The sequence below is a fragment of the Microtus oregoni genome, unplaced genomic scaffold, assembly GCF_018167655.1.
Source record: "Microtus oregoni isolate MIOR12 unplaced genomic scaffold, Mior012 000046F_ref0000063, whole genome shotgun sequence".
Classification (NCBI taxonomy): Eukaryota; Metazoa; Chordata; class Mammalia; order Rodentia; family Cricetidae; genus Microtus; species Microtus oregoni.
The window spans coordinates 12585494-12602365 of record NW_024543220.1 but is presented as its reverse complement, the minus strand read 5'-3'; the positions used below and the strand labels follow the sequence as shown (position 1 = coordinate 12602365).

Below are 16872 nucleotides of genomic sequence, written 5' to 3'. Positions count from 1 at the left end.
GAGCTCCCAGCCACACTGGGGTACCCTGGAGGCCCCAGAGGGGAAAAAGGCACTTTGTGGAGCTCCCAGCCAAACTGGGGTACTCTGGAGGCCCCAAAGGAGAGAGGGGCGCTGTGTGGAGCTCCCAGCCACACTGGGGTACCCTGGAGGCCCCAGAGGACGGGGGGGCACTGTGTGGAGCTCCCAGTCACACTGGGGTACCCTGGAGGCCCCAGAGGAGAGGGGGGCACTGTGTGGAGCTCCCAGTCACACTAGGGTACCCTGGAGGCCCCAGAGGAGAGGGGGCACTGTGTGGAGCTCCCAGCCACACTGTGGTACCCTGGAGGCCCCAGAGGAGAGGGGGACGGTGTGTGGAGCAGATTATGGCTCCAGAGGCAGAGGAGGGCCCGGATACGGTGGAGTTTACATGAGAGAGCTGAGTGGGACAGGATGCTCCTTGGATAGAGGCCAGGCAGAGCTGCTTGCTGGACCCAGCGAGGCCAGGCTGGGTGTGTAACCAGGCCCAGAGTGGCCAGAGGCTGGGGCTGGCCTTTGTCTGTGGTTGGTGTGAAGTGATGAGGTGCAGGCCAGGTTGGGGGAACCATTCCGGCTGGCCCAGCCTGAGTTCCCCAGGTCTATGGGGAGCAGCTGGTGGCTCTGGTGGGTGTGGCTTCTGAAGGGGAAGGTCCAGCGTGTGGTCATGGAGACAGGGGTCAGTCTATCTGCCCGTCTGAGGCCTATCATGAGCCTTCCAGAGACGTCCAGGACTGTTCCTTGGTGACTCTCATCCTGTGGGTCATGACCCCTTTGGGGCCTGGAGAAAAGGGACAAAAGGCTGCTGCCATTCCTGTCAGGTGGCCCTTAAAGAGTCTGTGGGAGGGTCTTGCATGGCTGGCCACTTGGCTCTGGCTCTGACTCAACAGGTCACGTGGAGGTTGGGTGGAGATTTTTCTACCACTCTGAATGATTTTAGAGACTATGGAGACCATACTTAGTGATTCTCTGGGACACTGATAGCTGCTTCCCTGGGCTTGATTCTGACACTTTGGAGCCTTTCTCTTGGGCCTGAGCAGTGGCGTGCTGAATTCCCCTGTGTTCTGGCCAGGGTCGGCTTGCCTGGACTATTGGGGGAGAGCCAGATGGCAGCCTGTAGTCCCAAGGACCCACATGCACCCCAACACAGCCCATGTGCAGGCATACCAGGTAGGTCCCACTAGGCAGACCTGTCTCCCTCAAATCTAGGATCTGACACCCATGTCACCCCACGGGGGGCCTTTGGCTCATCCCCTCACACCTGCCTTCTCATTTCCCTTTTGCCTTCTGATTTTCTTTTGAGACAGGGTCTCACCATGTAGCTCAGGCTAGCCTGGAACTCATATCAATCCTGCTGCCTCTGCTTCCCAAGTGCTAGGTTTTCAGGATTGCCTCCACATCCAGCTCCTCTTGCCCCAGATCTCCTCAGTCCGTCACTCCCCTGCAGGAGACCTGGGGCAGAGACAGGTGTCCCCCCGCCTGGCAGTACTCTGCAGTGCAGTGGCCGTGCACAGCTGGAAGTGTGAAGGGTGTGCCATACTCACATGCTCAGGCGGCTCGGCACGCGTTCTGGAACATGCATGCCTGCACAGATGCCCTGGGATTCCTGCTTGATTGTTGCTGAGGCCCAGAAGCAGCTTTTAATCTTCTTGTGGCATGGACCTTTTCATTATTCCAGGAGAGTGGGGGGCAGAGGGAGAGAAATTTCATTCTTTCTTCTCAGTCCCCTGCATGAATCAGAGCTCTCCTGGGGCCAGCGGCAGACACACTATGCACGCAAGGCACTCCCTGCTAAGTAGCGCTTGGCCACAAGCGCCTCCTGCCTTGTCTCCTGTCTGCTGGGAGCAGAGGTGTCCGCCAGTGCTCAGCGGTGGATGCTCACTCACCTTTACATCCTTCTGCTGACACCACATAACAGGTGACTTAAACAGGGGACACTTGGTGCTGTGGCAGGTTGAGGGGAGCCTGGAGGAGCCAGGCGGGCTGACTGTGCAGTGCCCTGCTTGTAGAAGGGTTGGGTGTGTGAAACAGTCCATGGCTCCAGCTTCCCTCAGGACCTGGGCGTGGAAATGGGCTGTTGAGCCTGGTGGCTGCGATGCTTGTCCCTGTCCCCAGAGTGTAGCATGAGCTGTCCTCGGCACCCAGAACAGAGCGAGCCTCACATCCAGTGGGTGTTTTGCCTAGGACCAGGGCATGGGAGGCTGAGGAAGTGGCAGGAGTCCTTCCGGGCGGCCATTTTGAGATGTGAGTCTCTGAGGAGAATGCTAATGGAGTGTCCTTCCCTCTCCAGCTGAGACAGGGAGCTGAGGAGGGCACACAGCCCCATGAATCAGCAGGGCTGAATCACCTGGTGTGGCAGACTCTCAGGGCTCCTTTGCCCTGCAGTGCTCCTGCCCCTCCCCGACCTCAGGCTGGGGCAGCGGGAGGGAGGGAGCCTCAGAAAGCAGCAAGCATTCATGAATATCTCCCTGGTGGTGATGGGGCTGTGGACAGAGGCCTGCTCTCAGGAGTACCAGGAATTCCCTTATTACCAGCCACTCCTAATTGCCCATTCTGTAACTGCGGATCCTGAAGCCTGGGGTGGAGAAGGGACTGGTGAGGTCTACCAGCTAGAGAGCAAGAGTTGAGCTCGAACCCCAAATCTCAGCCTGAAACCTTTCTTAGTGGTACTTCAGAACCTGTGCTGTGGCAGAGAGAAGGGACTGGTATACTGTCCCTTACCCTGACCTGGTCCCAGGTTGGTGTCTGTTCCAGGGCCTCAGGGACTGCTGGGGCAGTACAGCCTGGCTTTCCTGCTGGGTACCATGCAGAAGCCCCATGCAGACCCCCATCTTTGTGGGAATGGGATACCTTCTGTATGGTAGAGGGCCTGGGTGTGAAGCTGCTGACTGCTGTTGGGGACAGGGCTGGGCTCACTGGGGTTGGGCTCCCAGCCTGAGACTTGGGTGTCTGTCACTCTTGTCCAGGTTGGGAGGGAGAGATGGTTTGAGGGCGTGATAAGGATGAGTGAGCAGCAGACTAGCTGAGGGGACAGAGAGTGGGGACTCAGACTTTGGTGCTCATCTGGAGGAAGCGTGGGCAGACGGGTCCCATCCCAGCTGTCCCCATATTCATGGTGTCTTGTTGGGTTGGTGATGGGGTTGCAGGGGTTTGGATTTATTCTGTAGAGCAATCTTTTAGGAAAATGGACATTTTAGACGTTCACAAAGGCCCACGAACCTGTCACGGCTTTCACTGAGTGACCGTCAGCTCTCCACGATTGGTTTGTCCTTCCTCCTGCCCTCTGGGGTCCTATGAGGCAAACCCTAGATGTATCCTTGTCACCCCCCCCCACACACACACAGGGTTTCTCTGTAGCCCTAGATGTATCCTTGTCACCCCTCCCCCCCCACAGGGTTTCTCTGTAGCCCTAGATGTATCCTTGTCACCTCCCGCCCCCCACAGGGTTTCTCTGTAGCCCTAGATGTATCCTTGTCACCCCCCCCCCCCCACAGGGTTTCTCTGTACCCCTAGAAGCCTTGCATCTCTAGAGCAGGCTGGCCTTGAACTCAGAGATCCACCTTCCTCCGCCTCCTGAGTGCTGGGATTAAAGGTGTGTGCCACCTCTGCCCAGCTTCCTCTCTAGCATCTCAGTACAAACTTCTAAACATTGGTTCTCGCCTGGGACAGTCGCTCCCCTGGGACCTCTGACCCTCCTGGAGATATACTGGTGGTCAGTGTAGAATGAGGTGCTTCTGGTACATGGGGCACAGGCTGTGTGTAGAAGGCATCCACAGGGCACAGGCTGGGTATGGAACATCCACAGGGCACAGGCTGGGTATGGAACATCCACGGGCACAGGCTGGGTATGGAACATCCACGGGCACAGGCTGGGTATGGAACATCCACGGGGCACAGGCTGAGTATGGAGGACATGTACAGGGCACAGACTGGGTACGGAACATCCACAGGGCACAGGCTGGGTATGGAGGACATGTATGGGGCACAGACTGGGTATGGAACATCCACAGGGCACAGGCTGGGTATGGAGGACATGTACAGGGCACAGACTGGGTATGGAACATCCACGGGGCACAGGCTGGGTATGGAGGACATGTACAGGGCACGGACTGGATATGGAACATCCACAGGGCACAGGCTGGGTGTAGAGGACATCCACAGGGCACAGGCTGGGTGTAGAGGACATCCACAGGGCACAGGCTGGGTGTGGACGACATCCACAGGGCACAGGCTGGGTGTGGACGACATCCACAGGGCACAGGCTGGGTGTGGACGACATCCACAGGGCACAGGCTGGGTGTGGACGATATCCACAGGGCACAGAGCAGCCCTGTCTAGGAATCTCTTCCATTCCTAGACTGTGTGGCAGCTGAAAACCCCTAGGAGCAAGGGGCTGTGGTCTCCATGGTGTTGGAGAGGAGGGGACTGTGAGGAGGTTCATATGGCTTCTTTCTTGTCCTTTGGGATATCTTTAAACACTAGACGAGGAGAAGGGAGGCAGTGTCTATGGGAGGGGTGACTTTTGGGGTGCAGCTGCCCCATTTATGTGCTTGTCCATGTACCGCCTTCCCTCTCACCCCTAGATTCCCCAGATCAGCTACGCCTCCACAGCCCCGGACCTGAGTGACAACAGCCGCTATGACTTCTTCTCCCGCGTGGTGCCCTCAGACACATACCAGGCCCAGGCCATGGTGGACATTGTCCGGGCCCTCAAGTGGAACTACGTGTCCACGCTGGCCTCAGAGGGCAGCTATGGTGAGAGCGGCGTGGAGGCCTTTATCCAGAAGTCCCGAGAGAACGGTGAGTCCTGCGTGGGGATGGGCCCTCTACTTCCTGCTTCTCAGCTCTTCCCTGTTTGGTGTCTCCCTCCCCCTCCCCCCGCCCCGCCCCACCACAACTCCATGATGCTGTAGCTCCTGCTATGGGTGAAGGCTATGAGGGGCAGCTCTGTCCTTCGTGGGAAGGGAGAGGGGGATGGGGGGCCCCTGTTGCATGGTGATCAGCAGGGGGTTCTCAGGGATGGGTGAATGAGGACTGGCGGCTGCTGGGTGCCCTCCACGGTGGGTGTCTGGGTCTCTGCTGCCTTACCCACTGAATAGATGGCTGTTCTCACTTGTCCCTGTAGTATGTGCTGGGGGCTCCAGTGGTAAGTGACTGGCACAGCAAGGGTTAACATCTGGATGGGGACTCCAGGGATCAGTAGGGTCCTGAGGGGTGGTGGTGACTGCAGGACGGTCCTGAGGTGGCAAGCAGGCCCCTGTGGCTTCCTAGGGTCCCCTGAGAAGAGGGCAGGGGAGACCCTGGTGCTTCTGGCAGCCCCATCCTGTGGGCTCTAAGTAGCTCACCGCTGCCCTCGACCTTGGCCAGTGTGTATTTATACCTGCAGGGCCTGAACCTCTAATTGCTTTTCCCAAAACTGCAGTGGCCGGAGGTTGGTGGTGGTGGTGCCCTGCAGGCGTAATCCCGCTACAGTTCTCTGATAAACCCTTTAATTGTAGTGGGAAAGCTGCCCGGGTCCTACTCTGTGCTGCGGGTTCTGTAATCCCAGGGCTGCTCCTGCCCTGGACCACAGAGCTATTGAAGGCACAGGCTCTGTCCTCCAAGGGACTCGGCAAGACAGAGGATTTATTCATAGTGTTTAACCCCGCTGTAGGGACCTAGAGGCGGTAGAACATGTGTTGAACCTGCTGTCTGGGTGGCCCCAGCCTCTGTGGAGAGTGTCACCACAGGCCTCGGGGGTCACCCAGGACCTCACATCTTGTCACAGTACAGAGGGGCAGGTGTGGCTTCGACCCCACGTTCCAGGGCAAGGAATGTTGACCGGCTTCGTGTCCTTATCTACTTCGAGTTCTGCCCACGCTGTCCTCTCTCTGGGGTCATGGCCAGCTGGGGTGCGGCAGGGACACATGTGAAGGTGTGTGCATGGCCTGCAGGCACAGGAGAAGTTGGTGTCTGCCATGTTCAGACAAAGGCAGGACCGTGAATTGCTTTTTCAAGCACCTAATCGGGTGTTGGGAGTGGGGAAGAATAGTCCACAAAAGATGCTCAGGAAAGATGGCAAAGTCTAGAAAAACAAGAAAACCATTCCTTCCCTTGCTGGGCCCTGGATCCTCCAGCCTCCTGTCTGGCAAGAAGTCCTTCACGTGGCTACTTCTCTATACTGCCCTGAGCCTCTGAGATCCGGCTGTCCATCGTAGCCTGACTCTCCCTGTTACCTGAGACCACCTCGTCATTGGGTACCCACCCTGCCCTGTTGCTAAGTGGTATTTGGTTTGGAAGACACCTCTTGGTGGGTGGGTGGAGAGAGAGAGAGAGAGAGAGAGAGAGAGAGAGGCAGAGAGGGAGGGAGGGGAGAGGGAGAGGGTGGAGAGCTCCAGCAGGCCAAATTGAAATCAGAATTGAACACTGGGAGAAAGAGGCCACAACACCTTATAGCCTAATCCCCGAGAAAGATTAAAGATGTTTTTGGCCATATATTGTATTGATTTGTCCTCTGAAGTATAAGTCATCTGGGAGGTGGTGGGAGACTCGAGGGGAGGGGATATAGGGAGGGGAGACAAGGCTCTGCTTTTGGTCACAGGCTGGGACTTCTCATTGTAGTGGTGAGCATGTCAGGCCTCTGCCCTGGACACGGCTCTGGGTCCTTCAGAGGAATGTGACCCCCCCCCCATTTCAAAGAGAAAGAGACAAGCCAGGCCACAAAGCCAGATTGGAGGAGCTGGGACAGGAGCTGGAGAATGTTGTCCCATCAGCCCCATGACACCCTCATCTGTTAACTCATGCTTGGGGCGACCCCATGGTTGATGGAGCCCAGCCTGTGCCAATCACCTCCCCATCTCCACTTTGACAATTACAAATCCTTCCGCACATTGTTTAAGCGTACATAGACACTGACTGAAGACTACATAGGCCCACTTCCCTCGTGGAGAGCTGGGAAGGACCGAAGGCTGCAGGAGAGGGGTGCAGGAGTGGATACCCAGAGGGGCGCAGGAGTGGGCACCCAGAGGGACACAGGAGTGGGCACCCAGAGGGGTACTGTAGGGCTTCATATTTGGGCTCAGGAAGGCTGTGATGATGATAGGTGCTTGGAGTAAGCCCTGGCTACTCTGTGGGTGGTTCAGTCAGGAGTAGGGGGAGATAGGAGGGGACCGTTGTGGCTTTACCTTGGACTATCTGCCTATTTGTGGCTCAGCAGCTTCTGCCCCCCCCCCTCCACAACTGCCTCCTCTTTGAGGAGGTAGCCTGAGGCCCATCTTGGAGAATTTAGGAGGAGAGGGGCCCTCCCCGCATCCCAGAAACCCACAGGCTGCCCTGAACATCAGACCCAGCTTGTCTTCCATTCGGTGTCTGGGGCCTGACACTGCCCATGGGACCACCATGATCAGCCCTGCTGATCAGCCAGGGGGACCACCATGATCAGCCCCGCTGATCAGCCAGGGGGACCACCATGATCAGCCCCGCTGATCGGCCAGGGGGACCACCATGATCAGCCCCGCTGATCGGCCAGGGGACCACCATGATCAGCCCCGCTGATCGGCCAGGGGGACCACCATGATCAGCCCGCTGATCAGCCAGGGGGACCACCATGATCAGCCTGCTGATCGGCGAGGACCACCAGGCCCCAGCTAGTGTCTTCGCCTGGCTGGGGATTGGCAAGGTGTTGTCATGAATGTGGCTGCTGCTGCTGGCCGGGTCAATCCTGTGTGACGAAGATGAACCCCCATGCTTGCACGGCCCGCCTCGGGGACTTTGTCTGTCCGCTCTGATTTCTCTGATGCTCTGGCCTGCAGCAGGGTGTTGACACCTCTCAGGTTGGTGAGTCCCTAGGGCTAGATGTCGTCAGGCCCTGGTGTGTGTGTGTGTGCACGCGTGTGTGGGCTGTCACTTTCTCTGGTTCTCTCTGCTGGCCTTTGATGAGTGTGCCTTGACAGCAGCGAGAGGGAGATGTCACTTGCTGGGCTGTCCTGCTCTGAGTCTGCTGCCTTCTGTCTTCCGCAGGAAGCTGTGTGCGTGCTGCGAGGAACACGCTGTTTCTCTGTGTGATGGTCCTAACTGCCTTGGAACTCGCTCTGTAGACCAGGCTAGCCTCGAACTCACAGAGATGCGCCTGCCTCTGCCTCCGAGTGCTGGGATTAAAGGAGTGTGCCACCGCCTGGTGATGTTTTGGGGTTTAAAGAATCCCCTTTGGTGGCTTTGGCTTTGCAGCTCACCTCTGGGTGGCTCAGAGTCCAAGTGCTATGGCAGAAGGCTGAGCTCAGATCCACTGCCTTGAACCGGAGTCTTCCACTTCCACTTTGGTCCAACAGGATTATGAATAGCGCGTGCACCCACCCTTCCCTCCCCAGAAGCACTGTGAGGTCCACTTAGAGTCTGTCTGAGCTCTAGACCTGCTGTGGGGGTGGTGTGGCCCTGAACTTGTAAGGGTACTTCTCCGAGCCTTAGCTTCTTCGCTGATGTGAAGGTGCAGGGGAGGGGACCTCTGGACTCCCTCGGTTGAGTTCTTCCTGTCCCTTAGCTTTCCAGTCTTACCTCACTGGAGGCCAGGTACTGCAGTGACCCTTGGCCCCAAAGCCCAGGTCGCGGGTGCTCCTGCAGCCAGGAGTTCCTTTAGCACCTCCTAGTGTCTTATCAATCATGTCTTTGAATCTCAAAGTCTCTAAGTTTATCTTCTCCCCCAAATCCTCTTGTGTCTTCCAGGCACCCATAGAGTCAGGAGGGGGCTCCTCTAATTGCTTCTGGTTGTTCAGCAGCAGCTGACAATGGCCCAGATCAGTCAGATCAGTGGCTTTCTCCTGTCTGCTAACCTATCTCCCCCAGCCGCTCCCTCCTGTGGCCTTCCATGCCACCGCCAAGCTTTTGGAGTGGCTGCTTTGTCCCAGGGGTTGGAGGAACCACAGTTTCCTTGCCTGAGTTCCCTGGGGCCCTGCCCCCTGGCATTGTGCAGCATGCCAGCAGCGTTGTCCCACCCCTGCCCCATGCACACTTGTGTGACCCTAGTCACACCTCTCCAGGATTGTTCAGATCTTCTTGTCTGGGACCAGCACGGGGCCGTTTCTGTCTGCCTCATTGTTCTGTGCCCTTCAGAGCACTTGAGGCTGAACAGACTCTGCTGCCTTAGCCAGCCGCTCGGACAGTCTGCCTGTTCTAGACTTGAGACTCCATCCACGGTAGAGCCAGATTGGTATTTGGGGAGAGTCAGGAGGGGGAACAGGATGAGGAGAAAGAAGAGGAACCTGGAGCCTCGTGGGCCACCAGAGGGGGAGTGTGCCTGGAGCCACTGAGGGCTGTGAACAGAGATGTGAGGGTGTGCAAGGGTGATGGACTTGTCACACACACACACACACACACACACCACATACCACACACACCACATACCACACACACCACATACCACACACAACACATACCACACACACACACTGCATACCACACACACACACACCCCACACTACATACCACACACACACACCACATACCACACACACACACACAAATACACGTACACCACCTACCATATACACATACACACATACACCACATACCACATACACCCCACATACCACACACACACCACGCCCCATTTTTTTAAGAGATGAGGGTTTGGATCATGGGTTCAGGTGGAGAGAAGGAAGGTGGGTTGTGTTCTAGTCACTGACTGTGGTCTTGAGTTCCCATGGACAGAGTTGGTTGAGCCCAGCCCAAGTTTCAGCACCATGGAGAGTGGCGGCGAGGCCAGGCTGGGCATTCCCGGGCAGCTCAGCTCAGCCGGCTTGGCTCCAGCCCGTAGCAAGCTGCCTGCTCCTGGCCAGCCTGCAGACACCGAGCCAGCCGGGCGTCTGCGAGACACAGCCCTTCCCCTCTGCTTTGTTACCAATTTCCTCGTTACCCAAACACATTTATTCCTGGACACTGCTGTGACTAGGCAGGTCTGGCCGCAGCGAGGATGAGATGAAAGTGCTGGTCTCCAGCAATCAGTGCGCATGGCTGAAGGGGCTGTGGTTGCGGGCTGGGGAGCCTGGGACGGGAGAGAGCTTCCTTTGGGAGACCCAGGACTAGGCCTGGCTCAGAGGGTGTCCTGGAGGAGCAGGCCAGATGGAGCAGGCTACTAGGTAGGAAGTGTGACCAGGCCTGCCTGGTGGCTTTCTCATGTGGTTGGGCCACCGGTCCTTTTGAGCTTTTGCTTTCTCTGAAGAGGTAATTCTCGTTTTTACTGGTTGCTGGAAAAATGATTAAAAAAAAAAAAAAGGCAGACCAGTCTTCATGGGGCCCAGTGAGGACTGGAGGGTGTGGGCCTGCCTCTGTGTGTGCCCACCCAGGGTGAGCACTTGGTCTCCTGGATCCTCCTCTTCCTGGGTCTCCACCCTCCTTGACTCATGTGTGCTACATCTGGCTCTATTTTACCATAGACAGAACGACCATGCAGGTACTCTAGGCAAAGTCTATGCAAATTTTTAACGAGCCAGAAGGAAGCTAAGAGGCCTTGGGACCCAGGGAAGCCTTGGGTGTAGGAAGCAGCGGACAAGGTGACAAGAAGGGGATGGAAAGGGAGGATGGGGGACAGGAGGAGCAAGGAAGGCCCTGAGGCCCTTGCCACCCCTTGCCAGGAGAACTTCCTCCTGGCCCAGGGATGTGGGGAAAGGGGCAGGATGACTTAATAGTCACTTAAAAGAAGTGAAATAGAGGAAGGGGCCAGGGAGGGGGAAGGGGTAGGGAGGAGGGAGCACCTAAGTCAGAGACAGAGTGGGCAGAGGCAGCCATGCAGGCTCTGGATCACAGGTGGGCTCAGTTTCCTGTCCACATACCCAGGATGTGAGCTGATTGGGAGGGGCCGGTGGGACAGCACAGGGCAATGCTAACTGTGTAAGGGGGGCTGTGTGGTCAGGGAGGGCTGATGGGATGGGTAGGAGGGAGAGAGGGAGAGGAAGGGGGCCCGAAGACAGTGAATGGGTAGGGAACACGGGAAGCATGGGGGGGGGGAGGGCTAGAGATGGGGGCGGGACTTCTGGACCACTGTCCAGCTACAATCCAGTTGCTCCTTCTTCAGTATCCACATGCGCTTCGGGATGACAGGGTTGTAGTGGCAGGGCCCCTGGGTAGGGAACAGCAGGAGGGAGCTGGGGTGCCCTGTCAGCCCCCTGGAGGACACTCTGGAGTGGATTTAGGGAGAGTAGGAGGGGGAGCTGGCCCACAGCGGAGCGGGGCACCGTAACTGGGGCTGGAGTGGTCGGCTGCCTGGGTCTGCCTGGGTGTTAGCGGGTGCCTGAGGCAGCCTGGTGACACCAGATGTGCACTCCTGGCTCACGCTGGTCAGCCTGGGACAAGCTGAAGTCCTTCTGCGGACTCAGGTTTAGATCAGAAAGGAGCTAAAAGGCCGGGTAGTCAGTCCTTTCTTGTTCCTGGTGCTCTTAGAGACGTGAGCGATTATCACAACTTCATCTCCAATATTCAGTGTCAGATTCTGGGGAGGGTCCCTCGTGCCATAGCTAGTGCCAGTCTGACACGAGGAAAGTCCCACGCCAAAGCAGAGGAGCTAGCAGGTTCCACCCACCCCACCCATCAGGGTGGACATTTATAGGCCACCTCTAAGACTGAGGCTTGAAGCCCCTCCCTCCCTGCCTAGCATGTTTTTCTCTTCTCAGGGCTGGTGGCTAGCTTTGGGACTGCAAGCCTTCACCCAACAGCTGCAGGTCTGGGGCAATTTTGAGGGGTCAGTTTCTGATCTGGTTCATCAGTTCTTACTAACGGGAACCCATGGCAGCTGGGTCTCCAGGTCTCCTCCCACATAACACACACACACACACACACACACACACACACACACACACACGGCCTGACCATTAAGCTGGTCAGGCTGGCTTCTGCTGTCTGTGTCACCCCCATTACCAGCCACCAAGGTCAGCTGGTTCCCTTTCTGGGGCATGGGTCAACAGCTTTATTTTCCACCAGGAAGCTGAAGCTAAATGGGGTGCAGGGTCTGCCCCAGGCCCCTGGTTCTATTGCTCAGCCGCCGCTGCCCTTTAGCCTGGCTTGCAGAGAGGGCAGGGCTGGCTGGGAGGGCCCTGGAGGACTTCCTTACCAGGGACTGCTGTGCCAGGCTCAGGGCTGAGCTGCCTGCAGAGAGACATGCTTGGGCTGCCTGCGTAATTACATCTTAACATTTCATTTTGCTTGTCAGTTTCCACTTCCCGGGGATGTGGACTTCTAAATATTTTATCCCAGTCTGCAATGGCCCACCCCACTCTGGCCAAACCACAGGGCAGGATCACTGCTTCCAGCTCCTGACCCCCGCTGCTCTCTCCTGCCTGAATGTGCTCCTATGGGGGGTGGAATTGGCCTGGCACCCCAAGTTTCTCTACATGCAGGAATCTCCAACACCAACCCACTGGCTTCCCATCTAGACAGCAAATGGAAATTATTAGTACTAGTACTATTATTATTAATTTTTTTTTGAGACAGGGTTTCTCTGTGTAGTCCTGGCTGTCCTGGAACTCACTCTGTAGATCAGGTTGGCCTCAAACTCAGAGATCCACCTGCCTCTGCCTCCCGAGTGCTGAGATTAAAGTCATGTGCCACCACTGCCTGGGTATATTGAACTACTATTAATTGAGCTCCCCTGTCTGATGGGACCTGGAGAGTGAAAGGGAGGATGATACATCTCTTGAGGGACTCTCATGGAGGAAAGCCAACCTCAGGACAACACAGGGCAGTTCTGCTGTGTTCTTGCATCAGGCACTGTCCTGTGCCTTTACCCATGTTTGCTTGCTCAGTCTTTCTCTCTTTCCTTATTTCTCTCCTTCCTTCCTTCCTTCCTTCCTTTATTTCCTTTCTCCCCGTGCCCCCCGCCCCGAGATAGAGTTTCACTATGCAGACCTGTTTGGCTTTGAATTCAAGGCAATCCTCCTGCCTCAGCCTCCTGATTGCTAGGATTATAGATGTGTGCTACCACACTCTCCTATATGTCCAGTTCTTCACACTTGATGATGGAAAAAATCCAGGGATAATTAAATACCTTGTCCAAAGTTACAGAGCTAAGAAGTGGCATTTGGGACTTGAGTCCTGGCTCCCAGGCTCAGCCCTCTCTCTGATGCAGACAAGTCACACAGCACAAGGCAGGGGTGACCAGTGCCATTAGAGAGAGAGGAGGGGCAGGACTGGACCACTTCAAAGAGCTGGGAAACTTTTGGGGGGATCAGACCCAGAGGCTTTGTGGGCAAGGTGGACAGGAAGGAGGTAGCGACTGCTTGCCTCAGGACCATAGTGGCCAAGACTTGAGGTAGCAGTGGGTGCATGACTTGGACGAAGTGGTCCTGTTTAAAAAGCTGGGGTGGGGGCGGGGCTGGAGAGCCCTTGTGTAACCCTTGTCTGCCTGTTTCTGGATGCAGAGGCGGATGAGAAAGGAGAAGAGGTCTTGTTCTGTGTGTGGTACCCTGGGTATGGTTGATGGAGACAACCTTGGCCATACTGGGGGGGCCTTTTAGCTACTGAGTCCCCTCCTTGTCCACAGACTGACACTGGTCAGTAGACCGGGGTCTGCACTCAGCAGCTAGGAGTGTGTGAGGATCTTAGGGGAACCCCAGCCCTCTCTGCAGTGGATTTTCTCCATCCATGAACCGTCATTTTGCTGAGGGGGATTTGGGTGGAAGGATATTAGTGGACAGGGCCTCCACTAATTTTCTGCTTGTATCCTGTCCCCTTGGTTCCCTCCTCGGCACCTGCCTCTAGCACTTCCCTTCTCTGGATTTTTTCCGGCTTCATTGTTTCAGAGGTGCTTTGTCTAAATGCATTTATGTTGGATATTAGGACAATCACTCAGTGGATTTCCTCCCTAGAGCCCAACACCATGAATAATGAAGCCCCGAGCCTTGCTGTAGGCCAGCCAGGGACAGCAGGGCTTTCATGGTGGTCTGTGTATCCTCCTTCACCTTGGGCACTTGGCCTGGTCCAGGCTGGCAGTGTGTCACATTCTTACTGCTGGGTGACTTGGCTGTTAGTGGAAGTCGCTGGTGTCTGAGATGGGACCAGGGCCATCTGCGCCCTCTTAGCTCCCAGTGTCTCACTGGTATCTAATGCCTAGGTTCCTTTATGCCTCACTGTGTATTCCTAAACCCACAGGGACATGGCTCAGTGCCAAGAGAGGGGACAGTGAGGATGAGGGCTTTGCCATAGACCCCGGGGTGCTGTACAGCAGCTCAGATCTGCTCCCAGCTAAGTGCAAAGGCCTAAGCAACGGGACGTCTGAGGCCTGTAAGGTGTGTGGGCAGGCTCCAGAGAGCTGCCATGACCCTCAGCTTCCAGCAGACTCTGGAGTGTGTGGGGTCACGTGGTACCTGGTGTGAGATGGGTGGTCACCTGGCGCTCAGTAAGAGGACCTCCCCGTGAGGAAAGGGCTGGGCCTGAGAGAGTGAGTCTACATGCATGGTGAGCATGGGAGGCCAGGGAAGCTGTGGGAGAGGGTGGCTGTGAACCTCGTGAGGGGCCAGGGTGGTCAGACTTATTGTCTGACTGACTAGGGACATGTGCATCTGTGTTGTCTATGTGACAGCATGTTGTTTGTGTCTGTGTGTTGTGTGTATATAAGAATAGGGATCCGTGCTTGGGCGTGCGTCCATTTAAGGCACAACTGTGTGGCCTTGTGGGCTCAATCCATGTCCTGTGGTGTGCACAGCTGTGGTGTGCGGAGGCTGTGACATCAGCGGTGGCCATGGTGCCTGCACGTGTGCTGCCGTGTGGTTCCTGCATGAGGTGTGGCCGCTCAGGGTGTGTGGCCCTGTGTTGGCTCTTCTGTGGGATGGGGTGGGAGAGCTGTGTCTCTGTGAGATCCTGGAGTGTGGGACCACGAGCAGTGTGTTGAGTGTGTGTGTGCGCGTGTGTAGTGTGTGCTGCTAATGGCCTCTAGAGAGGACGCTGCCATCACCTTGAACATCCGTTGTGCTTCTGAGCTGTGGCCCCATGACTGCCCAGCACCACATTTCAGGAATAGCGTATACTGAGCCCAGACCCTGGTCTCCAAAGCTGAGGACCCAGGAACGCTCTGAGGGGCCCTGACCCAGCTGAGTGATGAGTTCCATCTCTGCCTGAGCAGCCCTGCCACACTAAACTCTGCTGCACCTCAGGGTAGTGGCCGCAGTGGGCAGCAAGGGACCTTCACCAACCCCCCAGGGGACGTTTGCCTTCTTCTCTGTTTTACAGGAAGTCAGAGAGGCTTGGTAACCCGTCTGAAAGTTCATGAGCAGCCAGTCCAGCTCACCTTCCTTTGCCCCGCTTGGTTTCCTTGTTGCACGTCAATGCTGAACACAGGGATTGTGTTCTCACTGTGTACAGACCTGAGTCCACTGAGACCCGACGAGTCTTTCCCCAGGTGACCCACTGCCCACCAGGAGCTGGAGTCATATCAGCCAGGAAGAGTATGGCGTCACACGCCCCTCTCTGGCCCAGCTGTCTCATGCTGAGCTGGGACAGCCAAGGGACACTGTCAGCTTGATGTCCTTCTGCCGATTTGTGTTCCATGTCCCTGTTCCCCCAGTGCTGGCTGTAAGGGAATAACAGAGCAGAAGGCAGGACTGAGAGATGCCCGTGGGCATGTATCTACAAGTGTGTCTAGAGCCCATGGGGGCAGACTGCCCCCTTCATGGACATCAGGCACCACAGTGTGCCCAGAGCCTGTGGAAGACAAGTGGTAGCTCCGAGTGACAATCACTGTAGGCTCTGGGGGCATAGACACCCCTGAGGGGAGCATGTGCGGGTGGCATTCCTCCAGAGCCTGTCACCTATGCTCACCACTGTCCCTTTGCACCCCTGTCCCTTGTTCCTCTAGCAAACACAGACTTCTCCCTTTCCCCAGTGAACCCCTGGGCACGTGTCCTGGGGAGAAGGAACCCAGTGAGGGAAAGGGGCTGGCAGGTAGTGGAAAATCCCTGGCCAGTTGGTACAGGGTGCTCCTGGCCAGGGGGGCAACCTGCCTAAAGACCCCTTGTAGGGCAGAGGTTGTCAGAGAGGCAGGTCCTGGGAGGCCTGAAGTGAGGTAGCAGCTGCCAACCTGAGCAAGCCACATGGATGTCATGCATGTTGGTGTGTGCACATCTGCACAGTGTGAACTTACCGGGACAGGTAGGGGGAGAGAGTGAGTGGGTTGACAGTGCTGAGTACAGAGGGGGTTGGGGCAGGAACAGGCAGGGTGACAACGGGAGCCAGGCCTGACTGAGCCACTGTCTGGCCAGACCCAGGGCGACCCAAGTCCAGCTCTCTCTCCCCTACCCCGAGCTCACTTTGGAGCAGCCTGGGGGGATACCTGAACTCTACTATCAGAACCCCATCATTTAGGCATGGCCTTGTTCCATGGCAGGACCCTGTCGGCCACCCACCCCTTCAAGGGCCCATTTTCTATCTCTTTTCCTGGGAGCAGGTTTAAGGTTGGGATTGCTGACAGCCTGGCTTAGGAAGGAAGGAGGGGAAGAGAAAGTGGTGTGTGTGTGTGTGTGTGTGTGTGTGTGTGTTCCTGCCTGCCCTGTTTCCTGTTTCCTGCAGGGAGCCTAGCATGGCCTGGACACCTTCCCCTGCCCTCCCCTGCCCTCCCCTGTCCTCCCCTGCCCTCCCCTGCCCTCCCCTGCTCTCCTCTCTGCAGTCTACCATATTCTGTAGCAATATAGGTTTTTCCACTTGACTTCCTAGAGTTTGTCTTTTCATTATTTTTTTTTCCGGTTTTTACATTTAAAAGCATTTTTCAGAAAAGGGAAAAGAGAATGAGAGGAGGATCCTGCAGGACCACTACTGTGAGAAACCGGGGAGGAGCTGAGCAGGCGGGAGGAGCTGAGCAGGTGGGGAGGACCTGAGCAGGTGGGGAGGCATCTGAGCAGATGGGGA

The 16872-nt window shown here is 56.6% G+C and overlaps 1 protein-coding gene across 2 annotated transcripts in view; it reads left to right on the top strand.

Annotated features, from left to right (window-relative positions):
- The window catches only part of Grm4 (glutamate metabotropic receptor 4), a 77537-nt gene that overhangs the window by 27342 nt on the left and 33323 nt on the right, over nt 1-16872 (top strand). For both annotated transcript variants that reach the window (XM_041634826.1, XM_041634825.1), the window contains exon 2: nt 4596-4812. In XM_041634826.1, the coding sequence (XP_041490760.1) occupies nt 4596-4812 (217 nt within the window). The remainder of the gene's footprint in view (nt 1-4595; nt 4813-16872) is intronic.